This window comes from Pinus tabuliformis, chromosome 9, assembly GCF_031772625.1.
Source record: "Pinus tabuliformis cultivar Carrire ecotype Pingquan chromosome 9, CPIR1, whole genome shotgun sequence".
Taxonomy (NCBI): domain Eukaryota; kingdom Viridiplantae; phylum Streptophyta; class Pinopsida; order Pinales; family Pinaceae; genus Pinus; species Pinus tabuliformis.
Genome location: NC_142307.1, coordinates 22,868,368 through 22,893,929, shown reverse-complemented (window position 1 = coordinate 22,893,929; position 25,562 = coordinate 22,868,368). Strand labels below are relative to the sequence as shown.

The 25,562-nt window shown below is 40.0% G+C and overlaps 1 protein-coding gene across 1 annotated transcript in view; it reads right to left on the bottom strand.

Annotated features, from left to right (window-relative positions):
- The window catches only part of LOC149146917 (RNA helicase, ATP-dependent, SK12/DOB1 protein), a 565,347-nt gene that overhangs the window by 228,845 nt on the left and 310,940 nt on the right, over nucleotides 1-25,562 (bottom strand). Inside the window, exons 12-14 of the mRNA XM_089440900.1 lie at nucleotides 22,671-23,043; nucleotides 22,274-22,429; nucleotides 22,021-22,131 (exon numbers count right to left, since the gene is read on the bottom strand). Of these exons, the coding sequence (XP_089297026.1) occupies nucleotides 22,021-22,131; nucleotides 22,274-22,429; nucleotides 22,671-23,043 (640 nt within the window). The remainder of the gene's footprint in view (nucleotides 1-22,020; nucleotides 22,132-22,273; nucleotides 22,430-22,670; nucleotides 23,044-25,562) is intronic.

Here is a 25,562-nt window from a genome sequence, read left to right as displayed (position 1 = left end):
CGAATTTTGTTGACACACGTGACAAACAAGACAACATAAGCAATCTACAACTAAGCATTGGTAACTATACTTTTGTCTCGCAAATTCACAATTAAAACCTTATTTTGCGACAATAGTGATATAATTTTGGGTTCGCCTTGGATGGAATCACTAGGGTCGTTCATCTGAAATACGAAGAGGAAGTTTTTGATATTTTCTTACAAAAAGAAAAAAGTAATGCTACAAGATATTACAGTGAAGCCGAATTCACTAATACCAGAAGATCTACTAGATATCTCAAACATAATTTTTCAAGAAGGTAAAAAAGTACTACAAAATATCCAAAGAGAAGTTGACAAGATCATTGCTGAAAATAATGAAGAAGTTTCACGACATAAAGACCATAGTGAAAAACTACTAACACAAATTAAGAAGCTTACAAGGACAAGAAGTGATTGGAAAACAAGGTACAATAGCTTATCGAGAAGGAAGCATCAAATGTAGAAGTCCAAGATGAAGAGAAAGGAATAAACATTGATCCAGTGAATATCATAACTCAAGAAGAAGGCCAAAGCGTTGAAGAAACTACGCACTTAGTGTTGGAATTTCTAATTCTAACCCATTACAAATTCTTCCTGTACTATCTGGATTATTTTTTCCTACTTGTTTAATTACTTAACAAGTTATTTACCATGTAAATAATGAAAATAAACACAAGTACAGAATCAACATCTACAAATCATCAAGTGAAAGAAAACAAGCACACAAATGGCACCGTTATTGTTGGACCAGTGTCCTCGGAAAAACCCAATGTGAGAAAACCAGTGCAGCTATTCAAAGCGTTTTATTATTATTCAGTTTTCAGAATACAACCAGGGTGCTAGAAATGGCTCACCCAACAGAGAATGCGCTTGACAGTAGTACCTCTCCTCGGAGACAAATATTCTGGCTGATCAATCACCGGATGAACGATCCCACAACAACAATTGCAGCTCCCACTGCTCTGCGTCACTCTGATAGGGACTGCATCACCCTACTCAGCTCACCAACACCCAGTCTGCCCCACAAATCCTTCCAGCGCTGCCTCTTGGCCCTGCGTCAACTCTGCTAGCCTCTGCGTCAGCTCCTGGAGCTTCTGCGACAACCCCTACACCCTCTGCATCTCACACGCTGGCCTCTCCTAGCTCTACGCAACTCCTAGCTGCCTCTGCGTCAACCTCTCTCGGCTCTACGTTGTCTCTCTAGTGCCAACTCTACCTCTCTACTATGTATTCACTGCCCCTCGCTGCTGATCACTGATTCTATCTCTCTTAGCAAACCCCGCTCTAGAGAATAGAATGATTGATCACTATGATGTGTTCTCCAACTGACCCTCAAGCCTCCTCTTATACTTTTCTTGTTGGTCCATCAACGACCGAGATTAAATCTCTAATCAACAGCTAAGATTAGATTTGGCTTGATCCATGACTTTTGGAACCTTGTAACCCAGTTTTATATTAATACCCATTAATATTTTATTTTTCCTAAGTTTAGACTTAGGAACTCCACTAAAAATATTAATTATTTCAATATCTCCCAAACCGATTAGAATCTGCCCAAACTATTTCTGGAACTTGGAGATCTCATGTGCTTTGGCCTCTCCACCAATTTTCATGGCTAGAGCACATCCGATGCTACCCCAAATCAACACTTAGATGTTGCAGTTCATATGATAAACATCCCAAGTGAAGGTTCTATAACCAACTCAACAACATCATCACCTGAAATAAATCAGAATACCGCCACCCAAATGATAGGGGAAAGACAAACCAAAAGAACTCTTTATCTACATCTAAATCATAGGAATAGACATCTCAATCAATCTACGAATATGTATCACTGTGGACATAAGCAACAAACTTATCTTCCAAATGTTGAAGGAAATGTAACTAGGTTCAGTCTTTATAAATGTATTTTTGATATTTGTATTTATTCAAGAAAATAAATATTATTTTAATAATATATGTCAATGAGTTTCTTGCTCATTGAAATAGGTCTAGCACATGTTAAGTGCTATAGGTGAGTCAAATAGTCAAAAATAAATATTGAAGGCCTTAAGGGCATGGTAAACCATGTATTAAGGGTCAAGGGAATACCTCCAAGCAAACTCAAGTCCCCTCCTATGCAAAGGCGCCATCAAAGAGGCTCCTTCAACCATGTGACATCACCAAAGAAGCCATCCAAAGTAAGACAGCAAGTCGGCCTCAAAACAATCCTTCTAGTTGGCCTTCTAGTCGGCCTAAAGGGAGGGATAGTCCTCTATATATAGAGGTTGTCCACTCCACTATAACACAACTGAAATCAGTGAAGTAAATGTGCAAGTAAAGGCTAAAAAGGAGATGAGAAAGAGAGCCACTAGTGCACCAACGAAGGAAGGAAGAACATCGAACCTCAAAGGACTGTTTCTAAGGCAAACTACAGTCACACATGCGAGGAAAAAGGAAGGTTAACTACAGTCATAACAGCAGAAACCCACAGTTGGCATATCTCTCTAATTGGGCTAGTAAACTAGGCCTATAAGGCCTCCCAATCAAGCGAAGGAGAAGGACACTCAAGCGAAGGAGGAAAAGAGCTTACCATATCAAGTAAATCACCACACGTGCGGGAATCTAGGGTTGCAGGACAGTCATATCAAGTATGCACCTACACCTTGAAGAAGGAACTCATTTGGTCAAGTAGAAGGAAGGGATGATCACAAGAAAAAGGACTTATCAAAAGGTGTCTCTGCTAGAGCAAGTGCAACAACGTCTATCAACAATAGAAAGAAGAACGAAGTGCCGGAAGGAGAAAGTGTCGATGAAACAAAGTGTCGGAAGGACTTGACTTTTGCTTGGAGGATATTCAAGTCAAGGTTCTAGGGTTTGGCATTGATTGATAAGAAGCTTCAATAAGAGAAACTTACTAGAGGGTTTTCCTCTCAAGAGAAGAGAGGTTTTGGCCCTGACAGTGAGCCAACATCTTGTGTTCTTGTTCTTATGTTTTGGTAACAGTTTGATGAAGTACACACACATGCATTAATAAGAAGAAGAAGAACATTAAGCTAACAAGAAAAAGTAAAAAGACTCCACAAATTGTTATCAAGTCAAGAAGAATCCTACTATACCTAATTGACCTAGACTCTTCAACACCGAAGGCTACTAATGTCAATATAATTCAATCTTGTGATAACAATTCACACGAAGTATCCAGTAACCACAAGATTCCACAGAAGAATAATTTAGGATGGTCAGATCCATTCTCAGTGCAATAGTTTTGTTTATCACTTAGAGGATCATATCGTCTTGTTTCGACGAAGATGACCATTCTGAGACAAGAAAACATTCAAAACAGAAAAAAGAGATCAAGCCTTTCATCAGTAAGCTTTGAGGACAAAGCTTTTTGAGGAGGAATGCAATGTTATGAATAAAATATATATAAAAATAGTAAAATGTAATATTCCTAATGGAAAATTGTCATCACAAAGACATGCAATAAATTTCCAAACAAAATTTGTTTGGCAGTTTACACATATAGTAGAAATTTCTCCTCAAACACCAAACTAGCCAATTTTCATTAAATATAATCGCTAGAGTATAGCAAAAGATGGACAAGGTACACTTGGGCTTGCACAAGGCAAAATACAAGCCTTAGGTGATCAATACAAAAATGCCCAACTGTTGTAGAAATCCTGCTCTCAAGAAAACTACACTGACCCTTTAATTCTACATTGTTGGCTGACTTTAGGCTCTGATTTACCCCCTCAAAACAACCTAGAACATTCTTTAAAATTAGGAGTATCCTCCTTGCCAAGAACCCAGAAAAACCTAGAAAGGGTTTTCCCTAGTTTTGACCCTCCAAATTCGGCCTCCTAGAGCTTGGCCCCCTCCAAACCAGAAATCTGCACCTATAGCTAGAATTGTTGTTTCTTGCTCCCAAAATGCTAAGAAACCCCTCCAAGTATGCCTCCCATCAAAATCCCAGCAACCCAACTCCTCAATCCTCCAGCCAAGGCTCCCTCTAAACAACCCACACCATAGACTACGCAATCCTGGGGAAAATGGCGCAGTCCCTTGAGCCAGAAATTCGACCTGAGTGCTAGGCTCCTCCTCCTGCTGAAATATCGCTCCTCTAAGCTGGAAATTGGACAAGGATCACTCCGGCAACACTTCTCACCCAATTCTCGACACCTCTACTCCACCAAAACAGCGTGGCTTCCTCCACTGCATCCCTACTGAACCAAGGCAGCGTAAATCTTTGTAGGATGTAACTCTCTCTGTCTCCAAATGAAAGGGAAGACCTTCCTAGGGTGGCACTCGAGGTCCACCGAAGAAAGGGTGAGCTTCACTCCTTGGGAAGCTCTTGTGCTAAGCAGCACGTTGTAGCTCAGTTGAACAACCAAAGCAACAATGAATTCTCAAATCATCAAAAGGCCCCAAATGTTGCTCCTCTTCTCCTATTTATGCTTGCTCCCTTGAGTCTCATGTGGGTCCCATCAATAATTTCGACCCCCACTTAGGAAAATCGAACTGCCTTCAAGGGTGTGTATTATTTATGGGTGAGTGGCCCCCACATTCCACTAAAATGCACATTGACCCCCTTTTTCCTAAGTTTCTTCACCAAAATTACATTAAGCCAAAAATGACAAAATTGACAAAATTGTTTTTCTCACCTTAGGGAAAATAATTAGGAAGGGACATTACAGTCCTCCCCTCCTGGATGTTGCTTGTCCCCAAGCAACTGCAAAACCGGATGCTGCAAAATTTGTTCACTCTCCCATGTGGCATCCTCTTCTGGCAAATCCTTCCATTTGACCAAGTGCTCCCTGATCACCCTGTTCCTCAACCTCCTCTCCCGGGCCTCCAATATGAACTCAGGTGTCAAAACTAAGTGCCCCTCATCATCTAAGGGAGGCAACTCAGTTGTTGTTGTAACATGCTGCCCCGGCGCCTTTTTTAGGCATGAGACGTGGAACACGTTGTGGATCTGGCTCTCCGAAGGTAGCTCCAACTCATAAGCCACCTCTCCAACCCTCCTGACCACCTTATATGGCTCGTAAAACCTAGGTCAAAGCTTTTCTACCCCCTTCTACTTGAGTGAAGACTACATATATGGCTGCAAGCATAGGTAGACCATGTCCCCTACCTCAAAATGTTTCTCCACTCTGTGCCTATCAGCAAGTTGTTCTTGAGAGCGCGGAGAATCTCTTGGCTCTCTTGAACCCACTCCTTTGCCTCTAGTGCCCCGGTATCTCCAAACACCATGTCAGAAAAAGAAAGTGCATCATATCCATAAAGTGCTCAAAAAGGAGACATACCGATCGACATATGATAAGTGGCATTGTAGCAGATATCTGCAACCAAACTGCTTCCTTGCTTGCATGAGTGGCTACGATGTATTCTGCCTCTGTAGTTGATAGTGCCATTATAGATTGTTTCTTACTCATCCAACTAACTGCACCTCCAAATAGGTTAAACACATACCCACTTGTAGATCTTCTCTGATCCAAATCTCCAGCCCAGTCTGCATCAACAAAGCCACAGATATCCAAAACTCTGTCCAATCCTGGTCTTCCTTGGTAGCACAAACCATAATCACTAGTGCCATGCAAATCCCTGAAAACCCGCTTCACTGTTGTCCAATGCTCCTTCCCTGGTTTTGACATAAACCTGTCCAATACTCCCACTACATGTGCAATGTCTGGTCTAGTACAGACCATCGCATACATCAGGCTACCGACAACACTTGCATATGGAACACGGGACATATCCTCTTCCTCTTCTTGTGTCTTAGGACACTGTTCAGCAGATAACTTTACACCTACAGGAATAGGAACCTTCACTGGTTTACTATCTTGCATATTGAACCTCTACAATATTGTCTGGACATACTTCCTCTGGTTTAACCAGAGCATCCTCTTTGCTCGATCTCTTTTAATTTCCATGCCCAAAATATAGTTTGCAGCACCAAGATCTTTCATGTCGAATTTGGAGGACAATTTGGTCTTCAAATCCTGGATAATTTCTTTGTCATTTCCAACCAGCAACATATCATCCACATACAAGACCAGATAAATAACACAGTCACCAATTAATTTATAATACGAACAGTGATCTACTTTGTTTCTGGTGAAGCCAAGTCCTCGTATAAATGTATCAAATTTCTGAGACTATTTTAACCCATAAAGAGACTTCTTTAACTTGCATACCAGTTCTTTTTTACCCTTCACCGCAAAGCCTTCAGGTTGCTTCATGTAGATCTCCTCTTCCAGATCCCCGTGAAGAAATGTTGTCTTCACATCCATCTGTTCTACCTCAAAATCAAAAGCAGCAGCAACAAATAAAAGTAATCTAATATAAGTTACCTTGGCAACAGGAGAAAAAATATCACCAAAATCAATTCCCAGCACTTGGGAATAACCTTTTGCTACCAACCGAGCTTTGTATTTCTCCACCTTTCCTTCTACATTTGTCTTCTTCTTGAACACCTATTTGATGCCAATGGCTTTCCTTCTAGCTGGCAACTCCACCATATCCCAAGCCTCACTTTTGTGCAAAAATGCCATTTCATCAACCATGGCCTCTTTCGAGAGTTTTCCATCCTCTGAATCTACTGCTTCCTTCACAGTTCTGGGATCATCATCAGTAATAGATAAAGCAAAATTTGAACAGAAAGCAGATGGACTATACATTTCTAGCTGCCTTTTTTCTCGAACTGATCTTCTCACACCCAGAGTTTGTGGCTCTTCATCTTCTGATTCCTCCTCTGCTGTAGAGTCTGATTCTTCCTCCTTTAGCTCAAACTCTATCTTCTTAGGTTCCTTTGGTTGGACTTCATGTTTAATAACATCTTTCACCTCTTTGAACACCACATCTTGGCTGTACACAACCTTCATTGTTACTAGGTTCCAAAGCTTATAACCCCTTAAACCATCCTTATACCCAATAAAGATGCACTTTTCAGATTTACGATCCAACTTGGTTCATTTCTCCTTTGGAACATGTACATATGCATCACATCCAAATACCCTTAGATATGAAAGAGAGGGTTTCTTACCAGTCCCTACCTCTTGTGGAGTCTTATCCTCCAACGCTGATGAAGGTGATCTATTGACCAGGTAACATGTTGTCTCCATCGCCTCTACCTAGAATTATTGTCCTAACCCGGCACCATTGAGCATGCTTCTTACCCTTTCCATCAACATCTTGTTCATTCTTTTTGCAACTCCATTTTGCTGAGGTGTATATGGAGTAGTCTTTTGTTGTGCTATACCACACTTCTTACAGAATTCTTCAAATTCCTTACTGCAAAACTTTCCACCGTCATCTATCCTCAACACCTTTATCTTCTATGTGGGAGGATAGGATGGGACGGAGGAGATTGGCTATGATTTTGGCAATAATTTTGTAGATACAGTTGCATAGGGAGATGGGGCGAAAGTCATCAAAGAAGAGGAGGTTGTCTAATTTGGGGATGAGGGCGATGAAGGTGGTATTGAATGCATCATACATCTTCCCAGTGATCCGGCAATCTTTAATGACCTTAAGTAGATCTTTTCCAAGAATGTCGAAGAAAACAGTATAGAACTCCACCGCCCAGCCATAAGGTCCTAGGCTCTTGTCTCGCTTGAACCATTTCAGGGTAGCCTCAAGTTCCCCCATTGTGACCTCCCTGTTCAGATCCATGGCAGTCCACAAACCGAGGGAATAATTGTGCCACTCAGATGACTTCAGCGAGAGTGACATTGGGAGGTGCCTTGTAGATTTTCTTGAAGTGGGATGTGGCCAGGGAAGCTAATTGCTGGAAAGTGTTCACAGTATTCCCCTGCTCATTTGTCAGTTGCCAAATGGAGTTGATTGCTTTTCGACCATTTGCATATTTGTGAAAAAAAATTGTGTTATCATCTCCCTCAAGCAGCCATATTGCTCTACTCCTCAACCTCCAGGTTTCTTCCCGATCCTTTAGGATTTTACTTCTCTTAGCTATTAAGGCAGTGAGCTTTTCCTTTTGTTCATTAGAGGTGAAAACCCCCCCTTGCTCATTTTCCAAGGCAGCAATCTCTGCTTCAGTGTCCCTTAGGGTTTGATCATCCTATTCTCTCTTGTTGTGTGCCTAGATTTTAGATAATCTCTTCAGCTCCTTTATGTTGTGTGCAAAGCCTTCATCTATATTCCCATTAGCAGCAGGAGGGTGAGTCTTTCAATATTCAGTTACCATTCGAATATAGGTTGCATCCTTCAACCAAGTAGAGTTGAATTTGAAAGGGGCTTTAGGTTTGTTCAGTCCTCCTCTTATTTCAAGGTATATCGGCAAATGGTCTAATATGCCTCCTGATCCTACCCACTGCCTATAGTTATGGCCCATGCCCAACAATCATTCCTTGATGAGAGAGAGATCTAGCCTTCTATCGAGGTTGTCCTCTCCAATTCTTTTGTTCCTCCAGGTAGGTTGAATTTTGGTTGATGGAATAACTCTAAGACTGTGATTCTCTAGTGTATTCTCAAAGAAAGCAGATAGGGGGTCAATTTGGGCATGATGTCCCCATGACTCCGAGAATCCAATAGAGAAATTTAAGTTTCCTCCAAGGATTATGTTGTCCTTTTGCAGAAGATTGGAGTTCAATAATTGTTCCCAGAATTCTCCACGATATTGACATGGCCCGTATACATTGATTAGTCGAAAGTCGGTGCCCAGTTCAAATGAGAAGATGTCCGCCCCAATGTGTCCAATGCCTCCCCAAATGTTACATACTTTGATGGTTCGGGAGTTGAAGCCCATAACAATGCCTCTCGAATGGCCATTGACATCAAGGGCTTGAAAAGACCAACCAGGAAGCATGGATTCTAGCAGGTGTGAGATTACTTCTGCAAGACCCAGGGTTTCTTGTAGAAATATGACATCTACCAGTTCAGTCCTAAGAAGTCTACAGAAAGCTAGTTTTTTCTCAGGGCTAGCTAACCCTCGACAGTTAAAGGAAAGCAGCTTCATGGAGGAGATGAAACCAGGGTGTTCTGTGCTCTAAGAACCTGGTCAATAGCAAGTTGTCGACCCGAGGCAATCTCCTCCCCTGCCTGCTGCTTGGCTTTGGATAGGGAGGAAGGTCTGCCTCTTGGAGGCTTCAGAGGGATGGGGGGAGATACAAGTCCAATGCCAATGGAGTCAAGAGGTTGAGATCGGGATAGGGATCGAAGCAGGTATCTGTGGGATAGAGGCCCTTGATCAGAGTCAGAGGATTTAGTAGAAGGGGTCTCCTCCGGGAAGGATGGGGGTGTGCAAGAGAATATGGGGGGGGGAGGAGCAGAGAGCATGCCAATGTAATGGGGGGCGAGGGCATGAATGCAGAGACCTGATGATTCACCAAGGATGATGCAATGCTACCAGATGAAAAAGAGAGATGAACAGAGCAGGGGTTAGAAGTGGACAAACCTGAAGATAGTGCAGCCTCCGCAGTCGCCCTTGCCCTGGTCAGAGGAGGAGAGGGAGGCCAATATGGTGCTTTGTCGCGCTTCTTTGGAGTCTCCTTGGCTGAGGTTGCCGCTGCTGCTTCAGGGGAGGAGTGGTTCGATGCAGCTTCAAAAGAGGTGTGGTTCGCAGTTACCTATGTATCCTTTGTAGGGATCTTCTTTCCCTTTTCCGTTGTTCTTGCTTTGTTATTCAGGGGATAGTCCCTAAATAAGTGACCCACCTTATGGCATCTCCTACACCTAAAAGGGACCCCCTCATAATCAAGGATCTGCATCCATGAGAAATTCCTCCATTATAGTGTGATATGTTCCTGTAACCCTTCCCTGGTGTCTAAATGGACCAGTATCCTCGCATATGCCATGATGCCTGTGGAGAGGTATGATTTATCATATTCCAGATATGTGCCCAGGGAGTTTCCAATGTGCTTGAAGATGTCCTCAGACCAAAAATGAAGAGGCAAGCCTGGAAGACGGACCCATAGTGGCCCAACACCTAATTGCTCCCTCTTAGGGTCGAAAAGAGGGTTCCATCATCGCAGAAGCACGGGGGCCTGTTCAATGTGCCAGAAAGAAGACAAAACCCAATTTGTATGCTCAACTCTGATGAATCGCAGCGCAAACCATCCTCGGACAAAGGTTTGTACAAAGGGTAGCTCAGCTAGATGTTGCCCCCAGACTTCTGTTGTCCATTGCTTTAGTCGTGCCGCAGTGTAGCTTCTCCCACGAACCCTACCTACCAAGACATGGTCTATGGTATCCATGGTTTCACCCCACTGAATATCTTCGCCCAAACGGATAATTACATCTTGAGTCCTGGATTTGACGCACTTCTGCTTTTTGCCCGGCCTGTGGCTCGCGTCGGTGGTATCCTCCTGAAATCCGTTGAGATGAGGGTTTGGAAGAGGGTTTGAAGGGTTCAGACCAGGCCCAGAGGGGAAAGCATCTGAGAGAGGAGGTATGCCCATAAAACTGTCGGAGAGGGGGTTGACAATGGTGCCAAGAGAGGGGTACCATGAGGGAAAACCAAGGGTTCGCTAAGGGGAGTGGATGAAGGGAAATGAGATCCGGCAGACGGAGGGAAACGTGGGTAGCCCGAGGAGCTAGCGGTGAGGTCAAGACCTATGCAACGGGCCACAAATTGTAGGGAGGACGACGACGGAGGAGAGGTAGCAAAAACCGCCCAAGGTAGGGTAACAACCGGACATGAGGGCCCCGAGATCGAGGGCAAGGGAGCGATGACTTCCGACAGCTCGCTGCTGAAGGGGAGCAAGTTGTCCGTGTTCGAGTGGGGGGCTGTCTAGATGGAGACATCCTCGAAAGGGTCTTCAGAATAATCCACCAAATCCATGTCCATAACTGCTCCAAGAGTTATGCGCCAATTGCCACCGAAAATGTATAAAATCGTCGCTGAAGTAGTAACCGTCTACAGATAGAGGAAACGATGCGGGGCACGACAGAGTCATGGAGAGGATAAGCGCAAGTCAGCAAACGGAAACGGGGGCAGAGGAAGAACGGTGTAAGATGGGTACAGCAACAGGGTGGTGATGGAGCTGATCGTAACGGAATGGAGGTTCAGCAAAAAACTCACTACAGTCAAACCCTAGCCTGTGTCCGGCATTATTCGCAGAGGGTTTCGGAGCTCCATCCTGCCCCTACAATCTTTCTGGCACTCTTTAGTATCAAGTATCAAATTCATTTGTATCTATCTTAATAAAACAGTGAAGTGATTTTCTTATAGAGGATAAGATATTTGGAGTTCTTTCTAACCCTCTAATATTTAGCCATGGTGTCTAATTATGTGGGACCATGCACTAATTATTTTTTACATCAAGATATTAGAATTTAATACAAGGGGAACACTCGTTCGTTATAGACCCTCAAATATCTACCCAATTCTGGGACTCAAAATATGATCTAGTAGACTAAGTAATTTGTAATAAAATAATCTAGCCAATTACCTAGGATTATTCCCAAATCACTTTTACAAGGACTCGATAAAAAACACTAAGACTCACTTAATATCTTGATGAAAAATTCCACACTAGCTTTGGGATGAAGTTGGAGGGAAAAACTCTGTTGATCATTTGTGTTTAGAGACACAAATGAATCAGTGAGACAAAAAGACCTCCTAGTATAGAAATCATCACCAAAATACTATGCTTACCTAGGTTGTTACATACATGATGGCCTTACTAAGATCATTTATATTATAACCATGCAGAATGGGTTTACATCTTTAACAAATTGTCGACTGATGATGAAATCTAAATGATGCAAACACTTGAACATGATAAATCCCTTTTGCGAAAAAAGGGGTGTACTATTATGGGGTCATTGACACAGAGTGGTCAACAAAACCTATATCAAATGGACGTTAAGATTGCTTTCTTGCATGGCTCACTTAAGGAGGAAGCCTATTTCGAACAACCTCAGGGTTTGAAGAACAAGATCGAAGGACACATGTATGCAAGTTGAAGAAAGCCCACTATAGGTTGAAGCAAGCCCTACGGCTTGGTATGAGAGAATTGATAGCTATTTTATGAAGTTGGGATTTACAAGCGATCATGATCATAACTTATACTTCAAGCTTGGAAAGGACATGCGTCTCATTTTGGTGCTTTATGTGAATGATCTCTTTCTGACAAGTGCAAACCCTCTCATTTATCAATGCAAGAGGAAGTTGGCTTCTGAGTTCGAGATGAAGGACCTAGGTCTGATGCACTACTTCCTAGGCCTGGAGGTCTGGCAAAAGCCAAGTGATATTTTCCTCTCTCAAGGAAAATACATTGTGAAGTTGCTTGAGAGATGTGGGATGGTGGATTGCAAGTCTATGTCTACTCTGATGGAACTCAACTTCAAGAAGCTATATGGAAGTGTTGTTGGGCCAACACTGGCAAACCCTTATGAATATAGACAACTTGTGGGGTTCTTGATGTTCTTGGTAAAATCGCGTCCGGACATATGCTTCGCTATGAATACATTGAGTCAATTTACGGTTGAGCCTCATCACACACATTGGATTGCTGCTAAGAATCTCTTAAGATATCTCTATGGCACAATCAACTATGCAATGAGATTCACTGCCAGGAATTTGAGGCTACATGAATATACTAATGTTGAATGGGTTGGAAGTTCTGGTTAGGGCTGATTTCACTGTTGTTGACTAGGACAGTATTGCAGAAATTTGACAGGGTTGTTTTGATCTTCTATTGGCAAGTAAATTTTGTTTTTTTGTACTCTCTGTTGGACATTTGATATAATAATAAGAAGATTTGTTCAAAGGGTTTTCCCCACATTGGGGTTTTTCCCTGATATCTGCCAAATCTAGTGTCCTCGTCTTCTGCATTTTGTTTCATGTTCTATCTACTTTTATTGTCAATGTGATTAATGTGATTTTTATTGAAAATTAAATTCGAAATTGTCATTAGGATGCTAAAGGAACATTGAAGTTGTGCTAAGCATAGAACATACCATTGTTAACTAAAATTAACAATCCCTCTCAGCACTTGGTAGATACAGAGTTACGATGGATCTAGGTTGGTTGTTATGAATAAAATATATATAAAATAATACAAATAACGTACATAACACAATAATAATTAATGATAAACTAACTAGTAATTAGTTAATGACGAGGTGTGTCACTAAGGACTTGACCATTGGTGAAAAGGTATTTTCCTAGGTATATAAGCAGGCCCTCACCCTCATTTCTAATCATCTCATCAATCCTTTTATATAATATTTGATATACAATTACTTGTCCTACAATGGATGTTTTTGTCTTCGAAGTATTCTAAAGATTATTGTGAAGTACGAACTTTGTTCGTTACATTGGTATCAGAGCATTCGTCTGAGTATATGACCCTTGTTCGTTACATTGGTAGCAGAGCATTCCTCCGATTATAGGAATTTTGTTCGTTACATTGGTATCAAAGTTGTTCAATCCTCTAGTCACTCAACTACTACATGAGGCCAGTGTGATTCGGCCTGTGGCCATTAATTTTTGTCAACCTTGTTGTTGTCACAATTCAAGTGTTTCTCCACAATTTTGGAGGTTCTCTGTTCTGCTAGATTCACCATTATTCCCTTGGCCATTACAAAAATAAAGAAAAAAAACTAGAAAAGAAAACTTTCAAAAGTCAAAAAAAAAATATAAAAAAGTCAAAAAGAAAAAAAATATATACAAACCAGTGTTGCGGGGGAGCGCCCCCCCCCCCTCGAACCCACTCCCGAAGCGCGCTCCGGGCCGGAGCGGCTCGGGAGCGGGTCGGGAGCGCGCTCCCCAAATCGCTCCCGGACGGGAGCGATTTTCGGGAGCGCGCTCCCGTAAAAAAATTTGCGCTCCCTGGTCTGTGAGGGAGGGCTTCAGGGAGCGATTGCTCCCGCGCTCCCGGAGCACTTTTTAATGCCCGGGAGCGATCGGGGAGCGATCGCTCCCCGATCGCTCCCGGGCATTAAAAAACGCTCCGGGAGCGAATTTTAAAGAACCGGGAGCGGTTCGGCGGAAAAAAATTCCGCCGGACCCGAAAAAACAAAAAAATTTAACTAATTTTTTTGGTTTATAAGCCCAATGGGCCAAAAAAAAATCATTTCAATGAGATTGAGCTTGAGCTTGAGAGCTGAGGAAGAGCAAAGGAGCAAGGAGCAAGGAGCAAGGAACCAGAGCTGAGGAGCGAGGAGCAAGTGCCAAGGAGCGAGGAGGAAACTTGCAGAGGTAAGTAACTTAATCATTTAGTTAGTTTAGCTGGTTAGGTAGTTAATTTGGTTAGTTTCATTTACCTGTTTGAGTTTAAAGATCATTAATTTAAATTAAATTAATAAATTAAATGAATTAATCCCAATAAACTAAATTAATTTGCAGATTCAAGACTCAAAGTTCAAACCCTACAAACATCAAACACGATGGACCTGAGGATTTTTATTGGCATTTTCCTCTTCCTGGTCCCCTTTCTGGTTATTATGGTGGTGGAGAGTAGGAAACGGAGGGGGCCTGAAACTGAAGAGGTGGATGAAGAAGCCGGAGGAAGTCAAATGGGTGAAAACCCCAGTGAGGAGGATGTGGAGGAGGGTGAACATCAGGGTCAAAAAACTAAACAAGACCAAACTCCATTGTGGAAATATGTTCACAGGGCTGAAACAGGGAGGGGGGTGGAACCACTAAATTTCATTGCCCCCATTGCAACACTGACTACACAGGCTCATACACCCGTGCTAGAAGACACCTCTGCGGGAAAAGGCCATGGGATGGAGAGAAACAAATAGGAATCAAAACTTGTGACAAGGTGTCAACAGCAGATAGAGCCAAATACATAAAGGAAGAGGAGGACGCCCAATACAGAGCAAAAAGATCAAGGGGTTTCTTTGAACCAAGCTCACAAAGAACTCCTTCAGCATCCTCCCAAGGCAGTGGATATGGACATGGAGGCACAGGGTCATCATCTTTACGCCGTAGAACCATATCAGATTTCCTTGATGAGGGGTGTAGGAATGATGTGGATTCAAAAGTTTACAGGTTCCTCTATGCATGTGGGATACCATTCAATGTTCTACGCTCACCTTATTGGCACGAAATGGTTTCTGCCATAAATGATGCCCTAAAGGATACAAGAGCCCTGGGTATGACAAGGCAAGAACTGTTGGCCTTGATCATGAAAAAGCAAAAATATCACATTCTTTGAATAAAATGACAAGTTCTTGGACTGACAATGGGGTGTCCATTGTATCTGATGGATGGACAAATGTAAAAGGCAAGCCATTGATAAGTGTTCTTGCCGTGTCTGTTAGTGGTCCCATCTTTCTAGCTGCACATGATTACTCAGACAAGTTCAAGACCGCTATCAACATTGCAGAAGCATTGCTTGAAACAATTGAGCGTATTAGCCCATACAATGTCATCCAAGTCATCACTGATAATGCTCCTAATTGTAAGGCAGCGGGAGCAATTATTGAGGATAAATACCCGAACATATTTTGGTCTGGATGTTTGGTTCACACATTGAACCTTCTGTTGCATGATATTGTCAAAAACAAAAATGAACAATACCAATGGATTGGTGATTTGTACAAGAAAGGAAAAAAAATGATAAAATTTATTACAAATCATAGCAATACCCATGGCCTTTTCCGCAATCACTCGAGATTGGAGTTGCTGAAGATTGCGAGGACTAGATTTGGTAGCTATTACCTCACCTTCAGGCGCTTTTTGAAGGTAAGAGAGGCATTAGCTAGCATGGTATCAAGTCCACATTGGCAGGTGTTAAAGGAAAGGGCTACAAATGTAGCTGACATTGCAGGTTTTGAAACGGTGGAGGAGGCCGCTCTTGATGGGCAGTTTTGGACAACTGTGAGACAGGTATTGGATTTCACCAAGCCAATTTATAACATGATTCGGTTTGCAGATACAGACAAACCAGTGATTGGCGAGGTGTATGAGCAAATGGATACCATGTTGGGGGAAATAAAAGACATTGTTCATAACAAAGATCCCGACCTGTACAAACTGATTCACGATTGTGTGTGTGAACGGTGGAATAGGCTTAACCTTCCACTACATTGCTTGGCGTATATCCTTACGCCAAAATACTACTCAGATTCTTGGTTGGGCAAACCTGCAGCAGGGGGTGGTGTTAGGACCAAACCCCATTTAGATCGAGAGGTAACTAGAGGATATCTGGAAGCATTAGAAAAGTTGGTGCCTGATAGGGAGGAATGTGCAGCTGTGCGCCTTGAAATAGGCAGATACTTCACTGGCAGTGGTTTGTATGGTAACTTCCATGCAATGGATGACAAAGATAAATTTGATTCTCTCACATGGTGGGAAACATATGGCGGCCACGGACTTTTGCGAAAATTGGCAATAAAAGTTCTTTCACAGGTTGTAAATTCTTCTTCTGCAGAGAGGTGTTGGAGCACCTAGAGTTATATACATAATGTGAAAAGAAACAGGCTCAACGAAAACCGAGCAGAAAGCTTGGTTTATGTGCACTACAACTTGAGGTTGTTGAGCCATTACTGTGATCGGGCTAATGAAGATCCCACATATAAAATTTGGGACAATCACCCTGAGGACAACAATTTGGAGGATGGCATTGTACATATGGAAGAACTAGAAGAGGAGCTTGTACGGGATGAAGCTGAAGCAGCTACAGCAGCCATGCCACCTCCACCTCCACCATCCAGTAGCAGTTCTCGGGGCCCGAGTCTTGTTCCATTGCTGTCGCCACCTCCATCGACACCCTCGCGTGGAGGCTCTAGTTTTGGTCGTCGGTCTGGGCGGGAGACTCCTAGAAGACCACCACGACCTATTTATACTCCTGGAGACTCTCGTGGCAAGGGCCACTTGTAGATTTACAGTTTACTTGTCTTTTTTAGTTTCTATTAGACTTGTCACTTTAGTTTTCATAACTGTTCAGTGTTGAGTTTTGAGTCCTTGACTCTTGACTCTTGACTCTTTCATATCATTATGACACTAAGATATTTTTTGTAAACATTATATCACTGTGACAATGAAAATTTGAAGTTTGAAGTTGGGCCTTGGCAATTATAACTCATTGGTAATGATTGTGAATTATGAATATGATGCTTTGTGAAAGACTAAAGTTGTTTCATTTCATCTCATTATTCATGTTTCATTTTATAAATTTTTAACATTTCATATCATGTTAACAGTTAGAAGTTAGGACTTAGAAATATCTTCGATATTACTTCTTGTAATGGTTAAACTTGGCTTACAAGTACAACTTGTTACTTTGGTGATCAATGATGATAAATGTTATTGAATTTTCAATTCTGAAAGCTTGAAGTTGAAACTTTAATATTGAATTTGATGAATCATGATTTATAAGACTCAATATGTTGCAGTTGTAATATGTATTTTAATTTTACTAAGGTTGATGACGATTATAATTTCTAGATGATTGATGTGATATGGTTCAATGATCAATTTATGTTTTTTTATGTTTTTTATGTCTATTTCATCATTCTACATGTTTTTGTTGACATATATGTATCAAAAATTAAAAAATATAAAAAATATATATATTTTTAAAAAATCGCTCCGGGATTCGCTCCCAAACCGGGAGCTTCTGAAAATGGTCGCTCCCACTCCCGCTTCCGCTCCCGCTCCCCGCTTCCGCTCCCGCTCCCAAGTAACATTGATACAAACACACACACACACATATATAACAAATTCACAAAAACAAAAAGGTTTATAAAGAAAAAATCAAAACAAAATAAAAATTAACCGAAAAAAACTAAATTATTAAAAACCACAAAAAATATATATATATAAAGAAAAAACATTGAAGCAATCATCGAGCCAGCATCGTCACCTCCTCTCAAGGTCGTTGCTCGTCCACTAGTCACCGTTGCCAGCGTTCACCACTACAATCTTCAATCTCCGCCACCCGATCCATCACTACTAGCTGACAAATTTGCAACAAAAAGCAATCTCGCAGTCGCTGACAAATTGCCTCACACAATCACCTAGCCACCTTCCATTATCAATGCCCACCCTACGAATCAGCCAGACTACGGCTCTGCACATCATCATCTTACTCTACCACCGCCACCATCACCGCTCCTTGTGGCTGCTACCTATTCCACTGATGCCACCCTCCATCTCGTTAGCTATAACTTTTGCAGCGCATCTCCAATCTTTGCATACATCCATTCTATCCGGTCCATAAGGACTACAAGATTGGGCTACTCGCTCTTCTCAATAGGCCACTTTTTTTCTTGTCTATCGCGTGCCCGGTAACTGAACTATTGCATATCCATCGCATTATTTTTGTATGCCTACTCTCGTTGCCTTATCTTTTTAATTACTTATTTATTTTTAAACACAAGGATTCTTTTCCCCTGGGGAATAGCTACGTTGAAGGTGAATACCCACACTTCATTTCGAGGTGTGACTTTTTAAAAAGACTCCAAAAAAAAAAATTGTACACTTAGTTAGACATAAGATTATTTAGGAAAATAAAAAAGAAACATTTTATTTTTGAATGCTTCTTATTTCAACTTAACGTGGATGACGATATGTTGACTTTTTTTTTTAATTGCGGCCTGGATTGATTCTCAAGGGAATATGCTCAGCATATGCTTAGTCTTAATGCTTATTAACGATTGTAGTGTATTAAAGAGTTTGTTAGGTTGTTTTGACTTTTAATAAATTTAAACAATTAGATTCATGCCACGTGGCTCCCCACCCACCAATTTCATAGTGATTTGATATTATTCCAATTCTAATAAGTTCCTCCATGATAAGTTCCTCATTATTATTTATAACATTCATTTATATATAAGCAATTTTATTTAGCAAAATGGTCCATTACTTTTAATAAATTTAAAAAATTATATTCGTGCCACGCGGTTCCCCACCCACCAATTTCCTAGGGATTTGAGATTATTCAATTCTAATAAGTTCCTCCATGATAAGTTCTCATTATTATTTATAACATTCATTTATAATTCCTTTTTTCCTTAAGTTAAAGTTGACCCATAACCTTTTTATACATGGTTAATCAAGTAAATGTGTGCATTAGTAAGGCATTCTTTATGTTGCAATAGTTTTTTTGGTTATATTTATGAAGCCTTCTTCTATATCGACCGCATTAATATTTTTTATGTCGTTGCACTAGTTATAATTCAAATCCACCATTTATTTATAAAAAGATCATCATCATGGTATATATATATATAAGCAACGATTATAATATTTTTTTTCTTAAATATATACTTTAGAGAAAAACAAAAGAAAAAAATATTATTAAAAAAAGGGTTACCTTAAAAACCCTAAGTTCATCGCGACCAACACAAAATGGAGTCTAATTCAAAAATAAAGGAAGGAAGATTTTCTTGTAAAGGTTTTTCGATCACGGATTACAAAATAATTGCATTAAAAGGGTACATCCAAGGGAAAAATGATAATATTTTTATCCGTACAAGCAATGATGAAAATTACGTTAACATTAATCTGGTGAATCAACTATTCTCAAATGTAAATGTAGGCGAAATAGAAGATTTGGTAAAAAATATGAAATTAATGATTTACAAGTAACATTAGATCATTATGAGTACGTATCTCAACTTCGTGTTGTAACCATGTAAGACAGAGAAGTTGACATAATTCTTGGTCAAGCTTCGTTTAAAGAATTAGGTATGCTCATGTTAAACATGGAGAAAAAAAAAATTGACGTTTTCTTATAGGGAAAGGATGATCACATTTCGAAACATGACAATGAAGTCAAAATCGATAATGCCTTCTTCAGAGGTCTTTAAAGATATTACAAAATTAATACCTCAAAACAATCGAAACACAATATCGAAGAAGCAGAAAGAGCTTGAGGAGGTCATATCCAATAAAAACGAAAAGAATTCTCATTGAGAAGGTCATATCCAGAAACTACTTGAACAAGTCAAAAACTATAAAACTAAGAAGCACAAGTTAAAACAAGAAAAGGAAAGTTTTAACAAGAAGCTCAATGAAAGTTCATCAGAGAAAGAAGACTAAAATTTATGCTTAAAAAACCTTAATAAAAAAAAAAATAGAACAAGTTAAGTGTTTAAAAGATGAGAAGTTTGAATGCCAAAATAAAGTCAACTCAGAAAATGAGTAACTCTTACAGTTCAAAAATCATAATCAAAGTCTATTCACTCAAATTAAGAAACTTAAAAATGATAAGAAATCATTGAACAACAAATTACAAGAATTTATCACGAAAGAAGTGTCGAAGTCTTCAGTGCAAGATGAAGAAAACGATATGACCATTGATTTAATCAATATCACAACTCAAGAAAATAACAAACCAGTTGAAGGAAAAACATATTCAAATGTTGTAATTCAAACAATGGAAATTCCAAGTGAAGATTTAGTAACCAACTTAACAACCTCAGTACCTGAAGTTAATCTGAAAATTGCCACACACTTGATAAGAGGAAGTCAAACCAAAATAATTCCTTATTGACATCCAAATCACAAGAGCACACAACTCAATCAGTGTGCACATCTGTATGACTCAAAACAAAAACAACAGATTTATGTTCCAAAGAATACTGAAGTTTGCAAAATCCACTCCTATGATAACAATTCATTACAAATTTTTAGTGATCAGAAGATTCTACAAAAGATTAATCTTGGATGGTTAGATCCCTTCTCAGTTCGACAATTTTACTTATCACTCAAAGGATCATATCATCTTGTATCAACGAAGATGAAAATTCTGAGACAAGAAGATATTCGAAATGAGAAGAAAGAACTAGCCATCTTATCAGTAAGCTTTGAGGACAAAGCTTTTTCAGGAGGAAAGCAATGTTATGAATAAAATATATATAAAATAATACAAATAATGTAAATAACAAAAATAATGATTAATAATAAATTAACTAGTAATTAGTTAATGAAGAGGTGTGTCCCAAAGGACATGACTGTTGGTGAAGAAGTATCTGCCTAGGTATATAAGCAAGCCCTCACCCTCATTTGTAATCATCTCATCAATCCTTTTATATAATATTTGGTATACAATTACTTGTCCTACAATGGATTTTTTTTCTTCTAAGTATTTTGAAGATTATTGTGAAGTACAAACTTTGTTCGTTACATTGATATCAAAGCATTCTCCCAAGTATATGAACTTTGTTCGTTACACTGGTCTAATGTTCCCCCTTAAATAGGCTATATCCCACATGAATTCCATGGGTCCATACAATGGGTTCTCATAAACCTGGAGCTCAAAAAACATTGATAACTTGACCAAGTCAAGTTTACCTTAAGTATCCAACAAAAATTAAGAAAAATAATAAAATAATGTAGAACATTTATTTTTATTATTCCAGTTTGAAGTTATTTTTATTTTTACTGATTCAAAATGTTTACAGGAAATTACATTACATTACAACATTTCTACCATATTGGGCTGGAGAGCGCCTCTCGGCACAATGAGCATGGCCCATTTCTAATATTTTAACCATTTTCAAAATTTCATTTCTCTGTAATGTTCAAATTTACCTAGATTTAGCTTTGATTTATCCATACTAAATTTCAGAGCTTGCACTTGTTTACATTTCCGCCTTAGACCTTCAAAATCAAGCCTAGTGGAACTTAATATTGTACTTATCAACTATAAATGGAAAAAAGTGGATCTTCCAATTATCTACTCCGAATTTCCTTTTGATGACTATGCTAAAAAGAAAGGTGAGTATGTGAAACTTTATGTTAACAATCAACAAAAAATCTACACTAAGCAAACTTCAAGTTTATTTCCATGAAGAGAATTTTTAAAATCATAAAATAGTACAAAGCTAAACAGTTTGCCGTTTGTGAGGTGATATACATTGACAATTAGTAAATGATATTAGCACTTAAAAAATAAAAAGATCAGTTTGAAGCATGCACACAAGGGAATGACAGCTCAACTCATGTTGTCATTGAAATAAATACCAGCCTTCCAAAAAGTCAGCTAGATGCAAAAAAGTATGTGATAACATAGCACAAATTAATGGATTTTCAACTGATTACAAGAGGTCATTAAATAAAACAAACAAGAGCACACGGTTTGCAAACAACCTTAATGACACCACGACAAAAGAGCATCTCAACAACTTCCTTTACAATAGGCAGAAGACCTGCATGGTGTACACCGATTCCTCTACGTAACAAATCTTGTACTCTTACAACCTACATGAAACACAGTACCCAAAGATTCTTTCAGGAACAGTGTGATTACCTTAAACTCGAAGTATTAAATATCAAAGCCAATGGGACATATCCTAAGGAACATCAATAGCTGCTAGCACTTGATCAAAATCTCTTCATTTACCTGAGGAAGCTGTCGATCAGATCCCTTCAAACGGGAAAATGCCTTGTCGCAGAAAACACGTATCTCACTCTTTTCCAATCGACTCGTAAGATCCATACCAGTTAAGCTGTCTGCTGACTGGTCACAACGGTTCTTTGAAAAGCAAAAAACCACTACCTAAAAGTGAAACATCAGCACTTATTATAGTATCAAAATCTTAGTGAAAGTCTTAACAGGCAAACGAAGAAAATATAAATAAATATGACCTATAATAGTGCTGTTTCATGATGTACTAAATGTTTCTAGTGGATTGTTGTGATTACCATTCACTAAACATAATACAGAATAACAAAAGAAATAGTCGAAATGTGAAAAAAATACATAAGTTTATTAAGAAGGTTTATTCAGATAAACATACAGGCAGCCAACCCTTCTTTGATAGCTTGTTGACTAGTAAGTGCAATTGAGAAGTCTCTGATTTCCAACCTCCAGTGTTTGAACGCTGAGGCCCACCACTATATGCTGCATGCCCTCCTAGCTGAGCTCCAGCACTTTTTTGTGTTTGATTGCCACCACCTTTCTCAGAAGCTCGACCATGAGCAACTGACATACGACTTGGTGCTCCTGCAGATTTTCCTGGAACACTTATCCCCCTGCTGCTATTTTTCAGATTCTGTGCATCTTTTGCTGCTTTTACTCCCTTGGGTAAAAAGATTTCTTTCTCACAGATTTCATAGAGCTCTCCTGAATAATACAGGCAGTGCACAAGAGGAACAGGCCTTTGGGTTGTCCTGATTCCAAACAGAATGCATCAAGTGACAAATTTAATATCAGAACAATAAGAGAAACAACAGTAGAAAATTGAAATCAAGACAAACAAACCTAACAGAAAGGGAGGCAATGAAGCATATTGTACCAATTAGCAAGCATGAAAACACATAATACAAGTAATCATTTATCATCTAATCATGATGACCACAAACAAACCTTTCAAAATGCTGCATAAAACTTCATTTTCTGAAAATAACCTGAAATTCATTCCCATTTTTATATTCATTGATACTTCTAATTGCTACATAAGACTAAAGGTAATTTTATTAAAGTCGAACGAATGACTAAACCGGTAAACCAATCAGACTCTCATATACAATTGATGGCAATCCAAAACCCACCAATTAAGCCTATCCATTCAATTACCTGTGGCCACCACCACTTGAATGTTTTTCCTCAAAAACTGCTCTTATTTGATAATCTGACAACTAAAATCGAAATGTCAAGGTTTAATGATCCTTAAACAACACACTTATAGCACACCCATATCTCTAACACTATCAAAGTGCAATTAGGCTTCTTCAATCACTATTTGAACCTGAATGCTCTGGGTCCAAGACTTGGGTACTTGCTTGGCTATTCTATTGTGGTGCTAAAACCACAATAGAAACCAGCGTATCCACTACAACATATAGGTTTGCATGCGTGACTGTAATTTAGGGCCTTTCCTTTGGCTGCATATGAGGCCTCCTTTACTGTGGCCAGATCTGTGCAACTAGGGCAACGTACAGTAGCTAGGGCAGCACTTTGAAGACCAGCGTATCACCCATGGTGTCTCTCTCCTTCTCCAAAAACCCAAGATGTGGAGAGGAGATTACACCTTAAGAGGATGTCTCTAATGACTCCAAAACATCTCTTATTTATGTAGGAATTTACAGGGTAAGTTCCTCAGAAAGAATACCAAGAGGACACCGCTCACAACCAGATCTCAAATCAATACACCAGTATTTTTGACGTGGTTAAAACCCTCAGAGTGCAAGGAGGGAAACAGTCCACGGCCTGTCCCAACGTGGGTACAGACAATTTATTAATCAAAGAATGAAAATTTACATAAGCTTCTCTCATGCACGGATTACCCGAACAATGACCCTCCATGCGCTTTAAATAGAACTCATGGACCAATCGGGTGTCAAGCCACGGATCAAGTGTCGGTAATACCGAGGTGAGAGTGAACCGTCGGATCACTACATATCGTGACCGTCGGATTGTAAGTTACAAAATGTACAACGGTAAAGAAACACACTTTACCTAACTCTATACTAGACCAAGTTGAACTTAACTATATCCTATGTGTCGGAATATCCTAACATCCCCCCTTAAGAACAACTTGGGATAGGATTGAAGGATTTACAAATATGACACAATAGGAGAAGGAAGGAGGCACTAGAGCCTATCCCCCCTTAGTGACAACTTCCTGAACTCCAAGCATATATCGAAGTTTAGTGAACTTCGCCTCTGTGAGAGCCTTTGTGAAGATGTCTGCAACCTGATCATCTGTTGGACAATATTGCACTTCAAGAACATGGTCATGAATGAGCTTTCTGATGAAGTGCATGTGTAGTTCAATGTGTTTGCTGCGCTGATGCTGGACTGGATCTTTGCATAGCTGAATGGCACTTTGATTATCACACCAAAGTGTGGTTGGATGCTGCTGCTCAAAGCCAAACTCTGATAGGATCTGACGAAGCCACAAGGCTTCCTTACTAGCTTCCACGGCACCACGATACTCTGCTTCTGCTGATGAAAGAGAAATGGCAGCCTGTTTCTTACAAGCCCATGTAATAGGTCCTGAACCAAGAGTGAAGACATAACCGGCAGTAGACTTCCGATCATCAAGGTCACCAGCCCAATCAGAATCAGTGAAACCAACTAACAGAGGAGCTGCTTTGGCACTGTAATGAATCCCAAACTGTACTGTACCTCGAACATAACGAAGTATTCTTTTAGCTGCTTTCCAATGACTTTCACGGGGGTTTTGCATAAAACGAGCAACAAGGCCAACAGCAAAGGAAAGATCAGGACGAGTATGGGTTAAATACAAGAGTTTTCCGACAAGTTGACGGTATAAGGTAGCATCAACTTCAGGAGAAGTACAAGAGACTGAAAGTTTGACTCCAGACTGAAAGGGAGAAGGGGCTGGCTTACAGTCTTCCATGTGAAAATGACGAAGAATATCACAAGCATACTTGGACTGGGAAAGGAAAATACCCTCTTGGGATTGCAAGACTTGAAGACCGAGAAAATAGTGTAAGTGTCCTAAGTCTGTCATTTCAAATTTCTTTTTAAGGCTGGACTTCACATGGTTTATAAGGTTGGGATCACTACCAGTAAGAATAAGATCATCAACATAAAGAACAAGGATGATGAGAGAGTTGCCCACTTTCTTGGTGTAGACAGTATTGTCAGAATGACACCTAGAAAAGCCAGATTCTAAAAGAAAGCTATCCATTTTGGCATACCAAGCTCGAGGAGCTTGCTT